This window comes from Micromys minutus (genome assembly GCF_963924665.1).
Source record: "Micromys minutus genome assembly, chromosome: 4".
Taxonomy (NCBI): Eukaryota; Metazoa; Chordata; class Mammalia; order Rodentia; family Muridae; genus Micromys; species Micromys minutus.
In genome coordinates this window covers 28,862,529-28,880,126 of record NC_137973.1, presented here as the reverse complement: position 1 = coordinate 28,880,126, position 17,598 = coordinate 28,862,529, and the positions used below count along the sequence as shown (strand labels likewise).

The window sequence follows — 17,598 nt, the reverse complement described above, 5'->3', positions numbered from 1 at the left end:
TCCTCTGTTTTCAAGGTGGCACATGGGCAGCAGCTGGAGAGCTCATGGATGCTGTTGGGGGAGCATCATGGCGGTGATTCACTGACTTGTCAGCACTCAGGCAGACTAGGGAGCAGGAAAGCAGCGTTGTTTTGCTTCTCACCTGCTAAAGCCAAGATGGGAGAGGCGCAATAAGCACCGCCCCGATTTAAAACTAAGTTCCAGTAAAGGCTGACCATTTGATAAAGTCGTCAGAACAGAGTTCTGGACTGTGTGGGGCATTGCATTATGACCTACTTAACTCACAGAATCACAGAGCTGGATCACTCAGTCAACCTAGTACGGTGCTTGTCCCTCGAAAAAGACCTTTTTTAATTGGTAGCCCAGGCTCTTGTCAAGAGCTAGTGGTTCAGGATCACAGCCTTCTGGAACAGAGAACTTTGCTTTGTGGCTGTTACAAATGAGGCATTTCTTACAAAACTGGGTGAGGTCATATGCTTACAGATTGTACCCCTGGACTCTGGTCCTATTCTTGGCAGCAATGTCGAGTGGCTCCTCATTCTGCGTGGCAGCTTTGGCAACTCACCATGTCTGTGACACACTCTAAGTTCTCCCCAGGAAAGAGAACTACCTCAAAGCTCCATAATGTCTGGGCTGGGCAGTAGTTGGGCACAGTTCTATTTCCTACCTGTCTGGTCACTATTTCTGTTAATTTAACCAAAATCTCTTTAGACTGCTTTATTAAGGCAAGCAGTACGCTGCTGTCCTATTACGATAAGAATCAATGAAAAGCCTTAGTCAGATCTTTAGGCCTATTAAACCCTGTGACCTCCACTCCACCTCCTCGCCCACGTTTGCTTCTTTAAAGCCAACTCATCTTTATTGGCCTAAGTCAACCTCTTTCAGCCAGTCTCACCAATATTCCCCAAGTCAGGTTCCAGGTTACTTCCTGCCCCCTTCCCCAGCCTCTCAGCACAGTCGTCTTTAAACAAAACATGCTCTGATTGATGGCACTACCATCTCTCTCAGTATCCTGCGCACTCTCGAGGGCTGTTGTGGTTATAACCGTGTGTGCATATCACATCCCATGATGCTATTCTAGGAAGATGTGACTTGATTCAGTTCCATGCAAGTCTTCTCTGTGGGTATAGGGCTCTTTTTCCATTGGCTCAGGAGGCAATGGGGTGATGAAAAACCATGGGCTTCCAGAGCCAGATTCCGGTTGAGTTCTGTTTCTGCCACTTAAAAGATGTATGATTTGGCTGAGGTATGCAATCTGTCCGTGCCTCTGCTCCCTCACCGTTAAAATGCAAACGGTCAAAGCTTCCTGCTCAGCAGACTCAGGTGATCTGGGAGTAAAGTGCTCGGTGTTTGGCTCATGCCCAGTGCTAGCAAGTCAGTGATGTTTTTTGTTTTAACTCCTAATTGTAAAGAACTGTTTTGTTCTTCTGAGGCAATCACGTGGAATTACAGCTATTTTCTTGCCTCACAGAATGTGAGTCTCTGATGGTGGATGCTCTAGAACAATTACCCTCAGTGTCTGTTGAAGGAATGAATGAATCTGAGGCTTTTGAATTGAAGCCTTGTTGTGTTGTGCATGTAATGTGTATCTGTAGTTAGAGGCATTGCCATGTGCGGCCTTAAAAAACAAAGATCTCAAGAACCAGTGAGAAAGTAACACTTGCAAATTCTGAATTTAAAAATACATTGTTTTTGAGATTTATAGTGCAATTATGTAGATCTCTTTGTTCTCTCTCAAATTTCTGGCCTCTCTTCATTAATTGCTGCTACATTGATACAGGTATCTATAAGTATGTGTATCAAAATACATACAAACTGTAACCTGCTCATTCCGTATATGGATGCTTTCAGAGCTGACTGACAGAGTGAATGAGGGTGTCACACAGTAGGCGGTAGAGAATAGTAGTAGAAAGGTGGGGTAGAAAAATAAACAAGACCCCTGCATTCCTTCTCATGGCCTCAGCACTTTCTGCCACAGCCCTTGGCAAGCCTGGAAAAACAGCGAACACCCTTGAATGGGCACCCTGGAGTTACATCATGTTCTTTACAGCCATGAGTTGTATCCGAACAATTCTCTCATGCTTAGATCATAGCTGACACTTTAACAAGAATTTCGTGAAGCCTTGTAGATACCCAAAGCAGATAGTATTATACATGACCAAAATTTTAATTTAATTTTAATTCGAGGAAATCGAGGCTCAAGTCACACAGAAAGTTAAGTTGTTGGGCCATACCTAAAACTCATTTTTTTTTTTTAAACTCTAAAATGCTGCTCTTCCCTCTTCAGAATCTTTTTGAACACTTAAGGATAAAAAATGCTTAATAACTGTTTAAGTGGTTTAATTTTTGTGCATAAACCAAACAATATGTGCTTTGTTCTGGAGCAAGCAAAGCTCCACAGCTTTGGGTTTAGGACAGAGACACAAAATAGTATTCCTCTCCAACAACAGAATAAAAACTTCCAAAAGCAAAACCCATATAAATCAGTCGCCAGGGACATCAATCAGGCAACCTGTGTGCCTCTCCACAAAAGCAGCTGTCACAGGAAAATCTGGTCACTTGGCTATGACAGCAATCTTACCTGCTCTAGTAAGGCACAGAGAACCCTGTTCTCAACAGTGCCTGCCATTATCCAGGATATCACGGAAGGATGCAAGGAATCTTATGACCGGCAGGTGGCACTAGATCCCCACGGAACATATCCCCCCCCCCCCCCCCCCCCCCCCCCCCCCCCCCCGTCTTGCTTCACAGGTTGTTGTTTTTATCCTCTACTATAGTCATCGTACCATGACCATATTAGTTGATTGATGAGACATCTAGTTACAAAACCACCAGGCTACAGTATGGCACTATAAGTTGTGTTGGGACCCAGAACTTTGTGTTTTAAAGCTGAGAAAACTAGAGCTCAGTCCAGGTACATAATTGGCGCAAAGTCGGCTGTGACTTCAGGAACTGTGTCAGGACTGGTTCTCAAGTTCGAAGTCCAAGTTCGATGCCTAATGTCGTCTCACTTCCTCTCTCTCTTTTTGTACACCCTCCTTTTCTCTTCCTGGTGCTATTTATTGATTTTACTTTTTTCACAGCTTTATTGCCATACAACAAATAAAATTATAAAGTTTAAAAGTATTTTCTGTGATGGCATTATATATCCATGTATTATGAGATACTTATCATTATAAAGTTATTTTATACACACACACACACACACACACACACACACACACACATGACCTTGTATACTTATTATTTATGTGTGGTTAAAATGTTTAAGGTGTCCTGCCTATACAAATTTCTATTATACAATAAAAGCTAGTTAACTGTAGTCAGCACACAGTGTTAATATTAGGTCTCTGAACTTACTGTTTATAGCTGAAAGTCCGTGTGGCCTGGCTGCAGAGACCCTTACCCACTCCTGTACTGAGCAACCAGACTTTATGCATTCTCTGCTTTTATGAGTTCATTTTTAAAGAGTCTACTGAAAAGTGGTATTATTATATTTATTATCATTATTTTACTACATATAATTGTAGTTATATTATTACCAGAGATCAATCACTTATATAACCAACTATTTGTTGATTAATAATTAGTTACTTCTTAATTAGCTATTAATTAATATTAATTGTTATAGATATTATTTAAATATTGTTATTAAAATCTTAGTATTTCTCTCATTTCACTTTATTTCATACCCTTGAGTTTTATATATGCTATCATGAATGTCAAGATTCCCTTTTTTGTCACTAAATACTGTTGTTTTTATGCATCATATATATTTATGTATAGCATATATTCATATACACAGGCAAACATGAACACACACAAAAGTTACCCTTTTTACATCTAGTGCTGAGCACTTGGGTTGAATCTATATCCTGTCCATTGTGAACAATGCTTCAAAGAATGAGACTATAGATATTTCTTCAAAACACTGATTTTGTACTTTTAAAAAAGGTACAAGATTGCAGGATCATATCTCTGTCTTTAATTTTTGAGAAAAAGCTACTGGTTTTCATGATGGCTCTGTATGTTCTTTTGTACAATTCTACCCACAGAAGACACACACACACACACACACACACACACACTTAAAATCTCTTCCATTCTCTTTCTGAGAATACTCATTCTGTCAGTTGTGGTTTTAATTTGCTTTCCTTGATTAATACTGATGCTGAGAACCTTTTTGTGTACCTATTGGCCACAGGTGTTTCTTCTGAAAAATGTTTACTAAGTGTTTACTAAGCTCCTTTGCTTATCTTTAACGGGTTGTTTTATTTCTGTTGTTCAAATTCACTATATGTTCTGGATTTTGATCTCTTATTGGATATATTGTTTGCAAAACCTTCTCCAATTCCATAGGTTGTCCTTCCATTCCATCAATTGCTTCCTTTGCTGCTAGAAGCTTTTGTGTTTGCTGTAGTACAACTTACTTATTTTTGCTTGTAATCTTGGAGGAGTCGTGTGGGACCTGGTGCCAGAAGTTTCACACAGCTCTCTGGGTGGAGAAAGGTCGGCCTCTGCCACCTCCGCTGCTGGGTCTGGCTGGTGCACTAGAGCTCAGGTTTGGGCCGGGGAGACCAGTGCTCCACAGCGCTGGGCTCGACGAAATGCGCGTTTCTGCCACAGCCACAGCGTGCCAGGCCAAGCTGAACTGAGCTGATGAGAGGCTTCAGCTGGGGACACAAGAAACTTTGGGAGAGAAAAATCTCTTTCCAATTGGTGGTGTTATCAGCTCTTAAGAACAAAGGAACTCGGGTAGAGGAGTGATTCTTTCACATGTCTCTTTACTTTCAACCCATGCCCCTGTATAAATACAGTTTGGAAATGGTTCAGAGTCTGACAGAGCTTCCTATTGGTTTGCCCTGAGAGCTTGGGAAACCTTGTCTACATATTTGGGGACGGTCCTGCTTCTGCCTAGAGCTTAGATGACCTGTGGTCATGTCCACCTACAGGGGAGGGACTTGGGGCGTGGCCGATCTGGCTGGGGTCACATCACATTCTCCTGCAGAGGTGGACTTGGGGCATGGCCAGTGTCCTGAGGAGTCGTGCATTGCTTATGGCATCGTGAAGATCCCTGATTCTGAGAGTTTGGGAAGCTTTTGCTGTCTCATTTATCATTCCCGGGGCTTCAACAGTCTCAACCGAGAATCAGGGTTCCCAACACAGCCTACCTGCCCCACAGAGTCATAGTCTACATCACTATCAAAAAGCCTTTCCCTATGTTTTACATGCTCAGTCTGAAAGTTTTTAATTCATTTGATGAGCCTTGTGAGATAAATGTTCCGAAAAAGCTCTTTAATATATATTTTTTATTTATGTATGTCTGTGTTAATGTATACTATGTATGTATGGGTGCTCAAGGAGGCCAGAAGAAGGTATCAGAGCTGGAGTTATAGTTATGAGCTGCCTGAGGTGGGTGCTTGGAACCAGAGTTTGCTGCAAAAGCAGTCAGGGCTTTTAGCTTCAGAACCATGTCTCCAGCCCTGATATCTCTTTAATATATGTTCTTATTGTAACTTTTATATGCAAGGGTGCTCAGGAAAGGAACTATTGACATGACTGCTTCATTGGGTGGAGAGTTTTATTGTGAATAAGAGAAAGAAAATATCTAGAGGCATCTGGACGAGTCCAGGTTGGAGAGAAAGAATGAAACAGGGCATGGCCAGGGCTAGGGAAGCAGGAGAATGGGAGTCAATAGTAGAGAAGGCAAGATAGGAAGAGATGGAGAACAGAGCATAGTGTGTGTGTGTGTGTGTGTGTGTGTGTGTGTGTGTGTGTGTGTTAGAGAGTGTGGGGGGATGGAGAGTGTGTGTGTGGGGGAATGGAGAGTGTGGGGGTGGTTGGAGAGTGTGTGAGTCTGGGAGAATGGAGAGTGTGTGTTGGACAGATCATAGAAACTATAAGGAGGATGAGTGATAGGGAGAAGGCCAGGATGCTAGCGTGAACTTTGAAATGTATGACAGGGATTTGTGATACTATGGAACCCTGGGGGCCAGCATGAGCTTTGGTAGGCTTTACATATGTCCCTTCTGGCAGAAGGAAGAAAAGTTACTCCATTTGGCAGATGAGAACTGGTTTTACAAGTTTCTGAAGAATGTTGGCTTTTATCTGTCAGAAATAACATTTACAGTCCAGGTTGAGCTCATTTCTAAATATTTGAATTACCTGAGACCTAACAACTTTATTTTAAGAGTGAAAAATTTCCAGCAACCAGATGGGAAAAGTGCACACAGATCTCACTCTCAATGAGGAAGATCTCTGCAGTTTATATCCACAGACAAAGGGAAAGCCAGTGTTCTTCAATGGGGAGCCACTGGATATAGCAGCCTTCCTCCATCCAGGTCAGACCTCTTATCCAGCAATACTTGGCCGACACAGATGAACTCAGTGGTATTTTTGTGGACTTTTTGTTTTATTTCACTTCATCTTGGCATTGTGTTTCTAACCTTTTTGTTTGATTATTTTGATCTTTTTTTGACTGGTTTAATCTTTTGTGTGATTTGATTTTCATCTGAGTGGCTTTTGTTTGTCCCGTATGTGCCTTTTGGGGGTTTTGTTTCTTTTCCTTTTTGCCTTTCTTTTTTTTTCTTTTGTAAGAGAAAGAACATAAAGGCAGGTGTAGGGGATCTGGGAGAATTTGTGGGAGGGAAAATATAATCAATATATATATTATGAAGACTACATTTTAGTTTTTTAAAAAAAGTTGTTTTTGAGAGATTAGTGTTTGACATCCAGTCTCAGTAACTGTTTATAAGGCTAGGCTTCCATTGTGTTAGCCAGTCTCATATTAACCAACAAAGGGAAAATTCACTTTGTAATGTGTTCTCAAAGGGACCTAAGACATAACCACTTCTAGCAACCTTGCAGTGGAAGTGCCTAATAGAAGTAACAGCAGAATCCTTATTTACAGGAACATCTGAAAACACATCTGAAGCAATCTGTGTATATGGAAATTAATGGGGTGAAGGTTGGTCCTAGAGGGAGGGCTAGAAAAGGTAAAATTTCAACAGCCCGTTTGGAAGCTGGGGGTTAGAGGTTGTCATATTTAGGATCCTGGGGAGAAGAGAGGAAGGAAGTATCTGAGGTGTAGGAAAATATATTCATAGCCTGTGTTCTTGAGTTTGCTGAGGAAAACCTGCTTACACTGCCTGGGTCTTGTTGCAATGAGGTCTGTTGGAGGTAGGGCACAGGATCACAGAGAGAAAGGTCAAGTCCTGATTAGTAGAGGAATGTGATGCTAACAGGGCACCAAATAGCAGTGTCATGGAAGAGTCAGGTTCATGACATAATGGAGAGGGTCCATTCAGCTGAACTTCACTTAGCATGTACTTGTCAACTACTCTGAAATATTTTAGATAATACAATGACTTGAAGAATAAAGTACAGACCTTCCCTAGAAAAATAGAAGATAAATAAGCAAAAATTCCAATTATAAACCACTTTGCATATGTTGCTTTGATTTAGTTTTCAACACCTATTGGAACTTTTAATTCTGTCTTATCAATGGAGAAAACTGGAACTTGAGGAGAAGATTTTCTGAGACCATAAACTTTATAATGAAACAGGCTTTAAGTTTACATGATTTTTTTTCAATTTAAAGCCTCTCCCTCCTTCTGTAGAATCACAGGTGTGCTTTGTACTGAAGATCCAATGGAAAACAGCGTGTAGACCTCACACTTGGCCAAGAAACAAATGGGTTTAACATTGGTTTTGAGGTACCACCAGAAGCTCTGGTGATGGTAGGAGCAGAGGTGCCACAGTCAGTGCCATGGGTGGGATTTTGGTGGATGAAAATCAAGAAAGCATTTAACTGAAAAAAAAATCATATAATCAAAGCAATAAGGGAAAGATGTCCAGTTAAGCTGGAGTCTAGGGACAGGGTGGAATTGGGTTAGAATGTACACTGATGTCAGACCAACAGGCTTCTACAAACATTCAGTTCATATAGTAATTTATTGAGCATGTATCATGGAAGGTTACTATTGGAGATATAGTGGTAGTGTAAAGGTTCAAAAAAAATCACTGAATGAAGACCCCAGAGTCAGATGGTATGCAGAAACCAGTGTGTTTACTCTGCAGAAACAACCAGCACCATTTTTTGAAATGTCAACCCCAGACAAAGGTGTACAGGTCTTCTTACAGGAAACTGGGTGAACTCTTTAGGAGTAGGTAATCTAAGATTTCATTGTTGGGTACTAGGGAATCAGTAAAAAACAAAATACATTCCTATGTCATGACCCTTTAACCATAGAATGAGAGGGGGGCTGCCCAGCACAGAGGCTCCTGCTAAAATAAGGTATTTCTCCATTTTTGTGGTTATCCCAGGCTGTTTTTTTGAAAGAGGGTTTTATGACTTTGTTCCTAGATTCTGACCCCTCTTTCCAGGAACATATGACTTTAAAATGACAGAAACTCAGCTTCTAGAAGCATCCCTCCCCCCAGTAGCTATACATGGTAGAAATAGCCATTCTTTGGGGCCACAGCTCTGCTCATGCTGCGAGGTCTTTGGGCTCCTCTGGTTGTTCCTGGATTTTATGGTCTGTTCCTGGAGCTGGTGCCTATGTCCTTCTTTTCCAAATCAGGCAGGCCTGGTCCTTAAATGGAGACAAATGGGGTTTATATTGCCCTTTCAGTAGGTATACAAAAACATATGCATGTGTGTGTGTGTGTGTGTGTGTGTATGTATGAATGTATATAAATTTTTATTTAAATTAAAATCTGCTAAGAAAACTGATGAAAAAGAAGACACATGATAGAAATTGAAGGGATTATTTCTTAGATTAAAGCCAGAGAGAGTTTCTCTGGTGGAGTGATATTAGGTAAGACCTGAATGAAATGAGAATCATAACTTATTAATGAGAGGACCATTTTGAATTAGAAAAATGTCTGGTTCAAGAGTTTTCAAGTGAGAGCCAATGTATTTACTGGAATCACAGAACAAAGGCCAGGGCAGTTGGAAGATAGTAAATTCAGAGGAAAGTGTTAAGAGAAGAAGTCTGGCAAGGTCATCCTGTAGGAAGGGATGAGGAGGAATTCGATTCTCAAGGTATTGGCAAATTCCTGAGAACTTTTAGTAGGGAATCACATGATACAGTATCCTTTTTGTTTTCCCTTACAACTTTATTTAAAAAAAAAAAACAAAGATACATGTACGGATTTTTAAAGGCATTTTGGCATAAAACTACAGTCTTCATTTTTAAAAGGCACGGATAGCCTACTCATTGAGAAGCTGTGTTGAGGGGAGGTGATGGAGCTCAGGTGCTGGGAGTAGGGATAAAAAGAATGGTAGATTTGGGCTATCTTATATTTTGTGGTAAAGGAAAGAATTCGATGAGTTTGACTGGGGAAGAGGGAAGGATTACAATATCTCTCTTAGGCAGTTAACTACAGCAATATGACTGCTTCCCTGAACTCTGAGTTTTGGTACCTTTCATTTTATTTTTTTCTCTTTGATAAACTAATAGGAAGTTAGAGTACATTTGTGAAGAAATTCTTCCTTTTGAAAGATTTCAATTCTTACTATTGAAAAAAAAAATGCTACTTAAAATACAGCCCAACTTGAGACCCATCCCATTGGTAAGCACCAATCACTGACACTATTAGTAATACTCTGTTGTGCTTGCTGACAGGTGGCTAGCATGGCTGTCCCCTGAGAGGGTCCACCCAGCAGCTGGCTCCAAAGGATGCAGAGATCCACAGCCAAACAGTGGATGGAGCTTGGGGACTCTATGGAAGAGCTGGGAGAAGTATTGTAGGTCTAGAAGGGGTTAGGAACCTTACAGGAAGACAAACAGAGTCAACTAACCTGGACACTTGGGGTTTTTAAGGCTTGAACTACCGACCAGAGAGCATACACACAGGCTGGACACACTCCCCTCTCCCCCATATCCCAAAGCATATTGCCTATATGTTTGTTTGTTTGTTTGTTTGCTGGGGCTGCCCTGTTTGGCCTAAGTGGGAGAGAATGGGCCTAGTCCTGCAGAGACTTGATGTGCCAGAGTTGGGGGATACCCAGAGGGACCTCTACCCTCTCAGAGGAGAAAAGGAAGTGGGGGGAAGGCTTATGGGAAGGGGTGACTGGGAGGACTGGCAGCAATCAGGATGTAAAGATAATAATAATAATAATAATAATAATAATAATAATAATAATAATAATAATAATAACAATAAAAAGCATCCAGCAGAAGGTCATGCCTATTTGTCTTGTGGCCCAGCACAAACCTTTCTCCCATGACCACAGTTTTTGCTTAGATGCAGTCTCAGTCCCTCCATGAAAGCCTGTCTCACTCACTCCCCTCTTTGTTCCAACTGTGATTTTCTTGTTTTATGACACTGGGTCTTGTGTAGTACAACCAATTTAAGCCTATTTCCAATTAGTTTACAAATAAGTGAGACTCAGACTGTGGTTATTTTATTTGGCTTTGACAAATACTGGGGAGGGTGTAACCCCTAAATCTACTCTTTTAACTGCAAGCCTGGCAACCTCCTCAGCAGTGTACCCCAGATACTCGCTGCTTCTCCTACCCATGTGCTCAACCTCCATTTCTCTTCATGGCAGCTTCCTTTGTCCTTTCCTCCTTCCTCCTCCCCTTTCCATTATTTCCCCTCACCCAGGTCATTCCAAACCCACCTACTTCTTATCCCTCCAGTAATTGGCTGTGGCCAGTTTTATTTTACCAATAGTTTTAAATCAAGGAGCAGCATTTGCACAGCAGATTGTAAACCTGAGAAGTCACTCTAGGCCTAGAATTTAACATTCCAATGCATAGGAGCCTCAAGAGTCTTGCATGATAATTTGCTGTGCCTCTTTGTCTTACTGCATTTTGACCTTGAGGGAAGAGACTGTTGCTATGGATTATAGTCTCCCTGTAGTATGGCCCAATGGCTTTCAGTACCCATTCCTAGCTCCCATCACTATCAGTACCCATTCCTAGCTCCTATTACTATCAGTACCCATTCCTAGCTCCCATCACTATCAGTACCCATTCCTAGCTCCTATTACTATCAGTACCCATTCCTAGCTCCCATCACTATCTTCCTTGCAATAAGATTCCTGGATGTGCAGGAATATTGGAGTTATAGAGAATGTAGAGTTGGTAAGACAAATGGACATCTTAGCGTGGAACGGAATGAGTAGTTATGGGTGTGATATAACAACTCTTTGGTAGATATAAGAGATGAAAACTATGCTCGGATAAAGAGATAAGTTTATTTTGGCTAGTTATTTCTAATGATTTGTTATTAGTGTTCAGAAACTCAGAGAACAGATACTTTTTTTTTTCTTCTTTTGAGACAGTGTCTCATTTGGTTTTTCATACTGGTCTGAAAATTACTGTGTAGACCAGACCAGCCTAAAATTTACTAAGATCCTCCTATCTCCACTTTCTGAGTGCTGTGATAACAAGCATGAACCACCATGCTGGGCTTCATAAGATATTTTAGAAGATAAGAAATGAGATCTTTTAAATCTGATTCATTTTATTTCACATGTATGAGTGCTTTGCCTGCATGTATTATGTTTGTTACATGTGTGCCTTCTGTCTGAAGAAGTCCAAAAAGTGTCAGGTCCTTTGGAACTGGAGTTACGGATGAACCAACACATGGTGTAGGAACTACAGCCCAGTAATCTGCAAGAACAGCAAGCGCTCTTAACTGCTGAACAATCTCTCCAACCCTAAGAAATGAAAATTTATTCTTAGAAAATGATCCATATGGGAAAGTCATATTTCCACACCGAAGAAAGGAAAAAAACCCATTAACATCATTGCTCACCAATCATTTATTAAGTATTTTAATATAATTTCATGTTCTACATCTTTGTTGGAAAGGTTTTCAGAATTGATAGCCTGAGCTAAAAGGAGTCTTCAAACAGATGATATATGTTTTCTTTCTGTGTGATGGTTTGGTAAGGGTCTGGTCAATTCTCATGACCCATCAATGGAGGAAGAGGAGCCCAGGCATCAGGGATGTTAATATCAGAGATACTCTTCATGATCTATAGCTCCCCTAGAGGCTTCTTAGTGTTTCTCTCAAGTCTAGACTGTGCAGCTTGTAGTTCCTGATATTTCATCCACAAGAGCCAATGCTCACCAAAGTCCAAAATCTCTTCTTTCAAATGTAGTATATGTTTTTGGTGTATGTTTTTCTTGTTTCTGTACTTCAGAGAGAGTGCTCTGCCATTCAATGATTCAACCCGGTATCACCTAAACTAAAAGTAAACTAGCAATGATTTAAATCCACAAAGTGATCAAAATGAAGATTGATTAGTTCACCTAACTTACTCCAGCCAACCAATTAACTATGGAATTGCTATTTAAGGAATTGAAAGTTCAAAAAATGAGTAAAAGTCTTCAAAAGCATTCTTGTAGACAGACAAAAAATATAGAAGAATGACATATAAGTTTCAGCCTTTGAAACAGAAGTAAAGTTGAATTGGCATGAAGGTTTCTTCTTTAGCTTCAATACTTCAGCCCCAATGCTCACACAGCCTAGTATTGATATGCTGCCTGCTCTTGAACATAGTTATAGAAAGGGCTGGAGGTGTTGGTTATTTGGGTAGGGTGGTTTCCAGATTTTTCTCTTCTTTGGGATCTGCCACCACTATGAGTTGGGTGGAAATGTCTTCCCTGGGGCCCTTCACACTGGTCGTCTTCACTCATATGGAATTTTTCTTTGTTGGGGAAGTTTCTGGATTGGTCTTGGCCTCCTTGATACTTCTCATTTTCTTCATGGGATCGTCGATGATGGTCTTGCCTCCTGTGACTTTGCTCATTTTCATGATGTCTACCATGTTGATGGTCATGATTCTTTTCATAAGTTTGCTTGTGTTGTTTTTGCTGGTTCTGTTCATCTACATGGGTTTGCCTATCGCCTGTTTGATGGCTTTGTTCCTCTTCGTGAGTTTGCCAGTTCTGCATCTCATACAGACGTTCCTGATCCTCAATACTGTGTCTATCCCAGTCTTGATGGTGCTCTTCCTCTCCCCAGTGGTCCTCCTCACTGCTCTGTGACTGCCAGTCATACTCTTCATGGGAGTCTTGCTCTTGCTGTACCCGAGCTAAGAGTTTGTGTTGATTATCCTCTTTAGGCTTCCATGCCTGGTGCTGGATTTGCTGCTCCCTTCTATCGTGGGATCGCTGTCTCTGGGTCTGATTCACGTCTTCTCTTGAGTTCTGCTGACTTAGTTTTCCTGACCTTTTAGATTGTTCAGCATATGAGTCTCTTCTTGCTTTATCATTTCCTTGAAAGTGCCTGTTTTGCCCTTGAAATTCAGGTTTTCCAGTCTCTGACTGACCACAGTGAGAACTCTGGCTCTGTTTGTCTGTCTGACCCTGGTGAGAACTCTGGCCTTGTCTGTTTGACTGATGCCAGTGTGAACTCTGGCCTTGACTATCTGTCTGACCCTGGTGTGAACTCTGGCCTTCTCTGCCTGTCTGACCATAATAAAAACTCTGGTCTCGTCTGTCTGTCCGATGCCAGTCTGAACTCTGGTCTTGATTGCCTGTCTGACCCTGGTGTGAACTCTGGCCTTGTCCACCTGTCTGACCATGTTGAAAATTCTGGTCTCGTCTGTCTGTCCGATGCCAGTCTGAACTCTGGTCTTGATTGCCTGTTTGACCCTGGTGTGAACTCTGGCCTTGTCCACCTGTCTGACCATGTTGAAAATTCTGGTCTCTTCTGTCTGTCCGATGCCACTCTGAACTATGGTCTTGATTATCTGTTTGACCATGGTGAGAGCTCTGGCCTTGACTGCCTATTTGACCCTGGTGTGAACTCTGACCTTGTTTGTTTGTCTGACCCTGGTGAGAACTCTGGTCTGGTCTGCCTTTCTGACCCTGGTGAGGACTCTGGTCTGGTCTGCCTTTCTGACCCTGGTGAGAACTCTGGTCTGGTCTGCCTTTCTGACCCTGGTGTGGACTCTGGTCTGGTCTGCCTTTCTGACCCTGGTGAGAACTCTGGTCTTCTCTGCCTTTCTGACCCTGGTGAGGACTCTGGTCCTGTCTGCCTTTCTGACCCTGGTGAGGACTCTGGTCATGTCTGCCTTTCTGACCCTGGTGAGGACTCTGGTCATGTCTACCTTTCTGACCCTGGTGAGGACTCTGGTCCTGTCTGCCTTTCTGACCCCTGTGAGGACTCTGGTCATGTCTGCCTTTCTGACCCTGGTGAGAACTCTGGTCTGGTCTGCCTTTCTGACCCTGGTGAGGACTCTGGTCCTGTCTGCCTTTCTGACCCTTGTGAGGACTCTGGTCATTTCTGCCTTTCTGACCCTGGTGAGGACTCTGGTCTTCTCTGCCTTTCTGACCCTTGTGAGGACTCTGGTCATGTCTGCCTTTCTGACCCTGGTGAGAACTCTGGTCTAGTTTGCCTTTCTGACCCTGGTGTGAACTCTGGTCTTGTTTGCCTTTCTGACCTTGGTGAGGACTCTGGTCCTGTCTGCCTTTCTTACCCTGGTGAGAACTCTGGTCTTCTCTGCCTTTCTGACCCTGGTGAGGACTCTGGTCTAGTTTGCCTTTCTGACCCTGGTGTGAACTCTGGTCCTGTCTGCCTTTCTGACCCTGGTGTGGACTCTGGTCATGTCTGCCTTTCTGACCCTGGTGTGGACTCTGGTCATGTCTGCCTTTCTGACCCTGGTGTGGACTCTGGTCTTGTCTGCCTTTCTGACCCTGGTGTGGACTCTGGCCTTGTCTGCCTTTTTGACCCTGGTGTGAAATCTGACCTTGTCTGTCTGTGTGACCCTGGTGAGAACTCTGACCTTGTCTGTCTGACTGATGCCAGTGTGAACTCTCGTATTGACTTTCTATCTGACCCTGGTGAGGACTCTGGCCTTGTCTGCCTTTCTGACCCTGGTGAGGACTCCGGCCTTGTCTGCCTTTCTGACCTTGGAGAGAACTCTGACCTTGTTTGTCTTTCTGATCATATTGGAAACCCTGGCCTTGTTTGCCTTTCTGGCCATACTGAGAATTCCGGCCTTGTCCATCTGTCTGACTGTGGCCTGATTTCTGATGTTGACTTCCATATTGTTCATAAGAATCAGATTCTTGTTCACTGGTTTGACTAGAATAAGAATCTTTTCGGAATCTTTCAGACTGGCCACGGCTACTTTGTTCTCCAAATGTTTTAGACTGGCCATAATAAGAAGTCTGTGCAGGGTTCTCAGACTGATTTAAGACAAAAATATATCCTTGGCCTTTGGGCTGGTCATGACTAGATTTATAACTCAGTCTTTGACTAGAGCTAGAAGATTGATCATCTGACTCAGACTGATCTGAGCTATAATCTGTGTCTGGTCTCTCAGAATGACCATAGTGGGACTCCCCATGGAATGTCTCTGACTGACCATAGTGAGGGTCTGTATCATGTCTCTCAGAATTTTTATCTTGTTTCTGAGACTGATGTTGGACATTTTGATGTTGTCCATCGGATTGACTGTCGTCAGAGTCCTGGTGTTCTCCTTCGTACCTCTGCTTACGTTGTCTTCCTGTGTTTTCTGAAAATTTATGGCTCTGTGTCCTGTCCTGAGTATGTTCTTTCTTGGAAGGGGTTTTATCTCCACACAACTTATTATCTAGCTTATGATAGCAGGCTTGGACCAACTGGAACACCAGCAAGAGGTATTCACGAAAATCAACATATCCATTTCTGTCTCGGTCCAAGTGTTCCATAATGGTTTCCACAGTCTCTGGATCATTTGGTCTCTGTGAGAAGAAAAAAAGTTTTTTTTTTTTCAATTGTTGCTGGATTGTATATCAGCAATAATATCCCAATACACTCAGTCCCCCAAAAAACCCATTAATGTGAAGTGGTTTGGTTCTGCTTCTAGTCTTTGATAACCTTGCCCTCTGAACCTCATTTCTTGGTAAACCAATGGGGTATTACCACAAGGAACAGACAACTGCATCAACAAATAATTTGAATCATTTGAAAAAATTTCTATATCTTTTTACATGGTATATCTTATGTGTTTATATACCTCTTTCTCACTATACTGTGACATTCTAGAAGAAACAGAAGTTAGTTTTCTTCATGTTGTTATCTGTAATAACTAGGATTGTGCCAGTGTAGATTTAGGTACTCAATGAGTCCTTAGCAAATTAATGAATAAATATATGAGAAGTTATGTGTGCAGGCTTACAAATAAAAAGTATGAATGGCAGGTTTTTTTTTTAAGTTACTTTGAGTTGTCCTGTGATTTGTCCAAGTTCACAAAGAGCAAAGTGTGTTGTGTGTTGTGTGTTGTGTGTGTGTGTGTGTGTGTGTGTGTGTGTGTGTGTTTAAGAACTACTAAGAAACTGTCTGAACCAGAAAGTTACTAGTGGGGAATGACCAAGTAAGCAAAATATTAATAAAATCTCCTGGGCACAGACACCAGAATCATGCACATTCCATTCCTAAGGACCGAAAATCTATGTATCTTACTCGAAGGATGTCTCCAAATTCAGTGAGGAGCAGCTGCTTCAGTTCCTTCTTGTTCAGTGAAGCGCATAACCCATGATGTTCAGCGTAGTTCTGGAATACCTTGCTCACATTCAGTATGCTTTTAAGAAGTTGAGGCATCTTGGCAAACTGGTAAATCTTAAGGAGGAGGAGGAGGGAAAAAAAAAGATTTTGTTTATGTTTGGGATGAAAACCTGCAGTCAGCATTTCCAGAGGGAAATGTTGGAGAAATCACGGAGCCCCTTCTTAGTCATAATATTAGGCTAGTCATTATGTGATCAACACTTAGACTCTAAATATCATATACTTCATGACAGTGATTCAGAAAAGTTTTTCTTTGCCAGAAAAAGGTAAATTCTTTTTAAAAACTTAAGCATGTGTTGTAGAGATTTTATGTGCCTTACTGTCTACTCTGGTTGGGAGTTTCTTGGCTGAGATTCTCATGTTAGAAAAAACATGGAGATTAGCTCATTGAGGTTGTGCCAGACGTAAGCACAGTAGTTCACAAGTGTCTATCAGTGACTGTGGATCACAGTTAATGGATGCCATTGAGGAGGTATTCATTTTCTAAAGTCTTCTTTAAGCAATGAAGAAGATTAAATACCCTTTTCAGTGGTCCAAAAACCTTTCTGAGAGGTTAAACGCTAGAAAATCCTTTTACCTGCTTATCAAATAGGATAATTAAGCGAACAAGCGAACACATAAACAAATAAATACAGTTACAGCAAGTAGACACACTACACATATGAAAGGTGATGCATAGTCAAGTTGGTCAACATTGGCTGTGTTGGGAAGGTGGGATCTTCAGTCTGTAGGCCAATATTCTCTCTTGTGGTATGAAAATTCTAGTAACTATGCTCAGAAGCTTCTGAGAATCCCATCTGCAAAACAAAGTCATACAGTGGTGCCTGTATACGTAAGTGACAAATGAGAGATGGAATGGGACCATTGTGACCATTTATTGTAGTGAATCTGAATGTTGCTGAGTGTCTGTGGTCCAGGCCCTTGCCTAACTTGTACAAAAAGTAAACACTCTACTACAGAACACTGAGCTATCAATCAGTCATTCAGACTCTTAGTTTGGGGATATTTAGGGCCTATGCTTCCGAAATGTAGAGGTTGGCCACTCTAGCGTTTATCACGTTTTAAGATAGAGTCCTGAAA

The 17,598-nt window shown here is 41.8% G+C and overlaps 1 protein-coding gene across 1 annotated transcript; it reads right to left on the bottom strand.

The window, feature by feature from the left end:
• Nucleotides 1-12,488: 12,488 nt before the first annotated feature.
• Nucleotides 12,489-16,554, bottom strand: RPTN (repetin; the record flags this gene model as incomplete). Its single annotated transcript, XM_080915970.1, has 3 exons — nucleotides 12,489-13,393; nucleotides 13,538-15,695; nucleotides 16,417-16,554. 3 exons carry the CDS (start codon nucleotides 16,552-16,554, stop codon nucleotides 12,489-12,491), a joined length of 3,201 nt encoding a protein of 1,066 aa, XP_080772096.1.
• Between the last annotated feature and the right edge of the window lie 1,044 nt (nucleotides 16,555-17,598).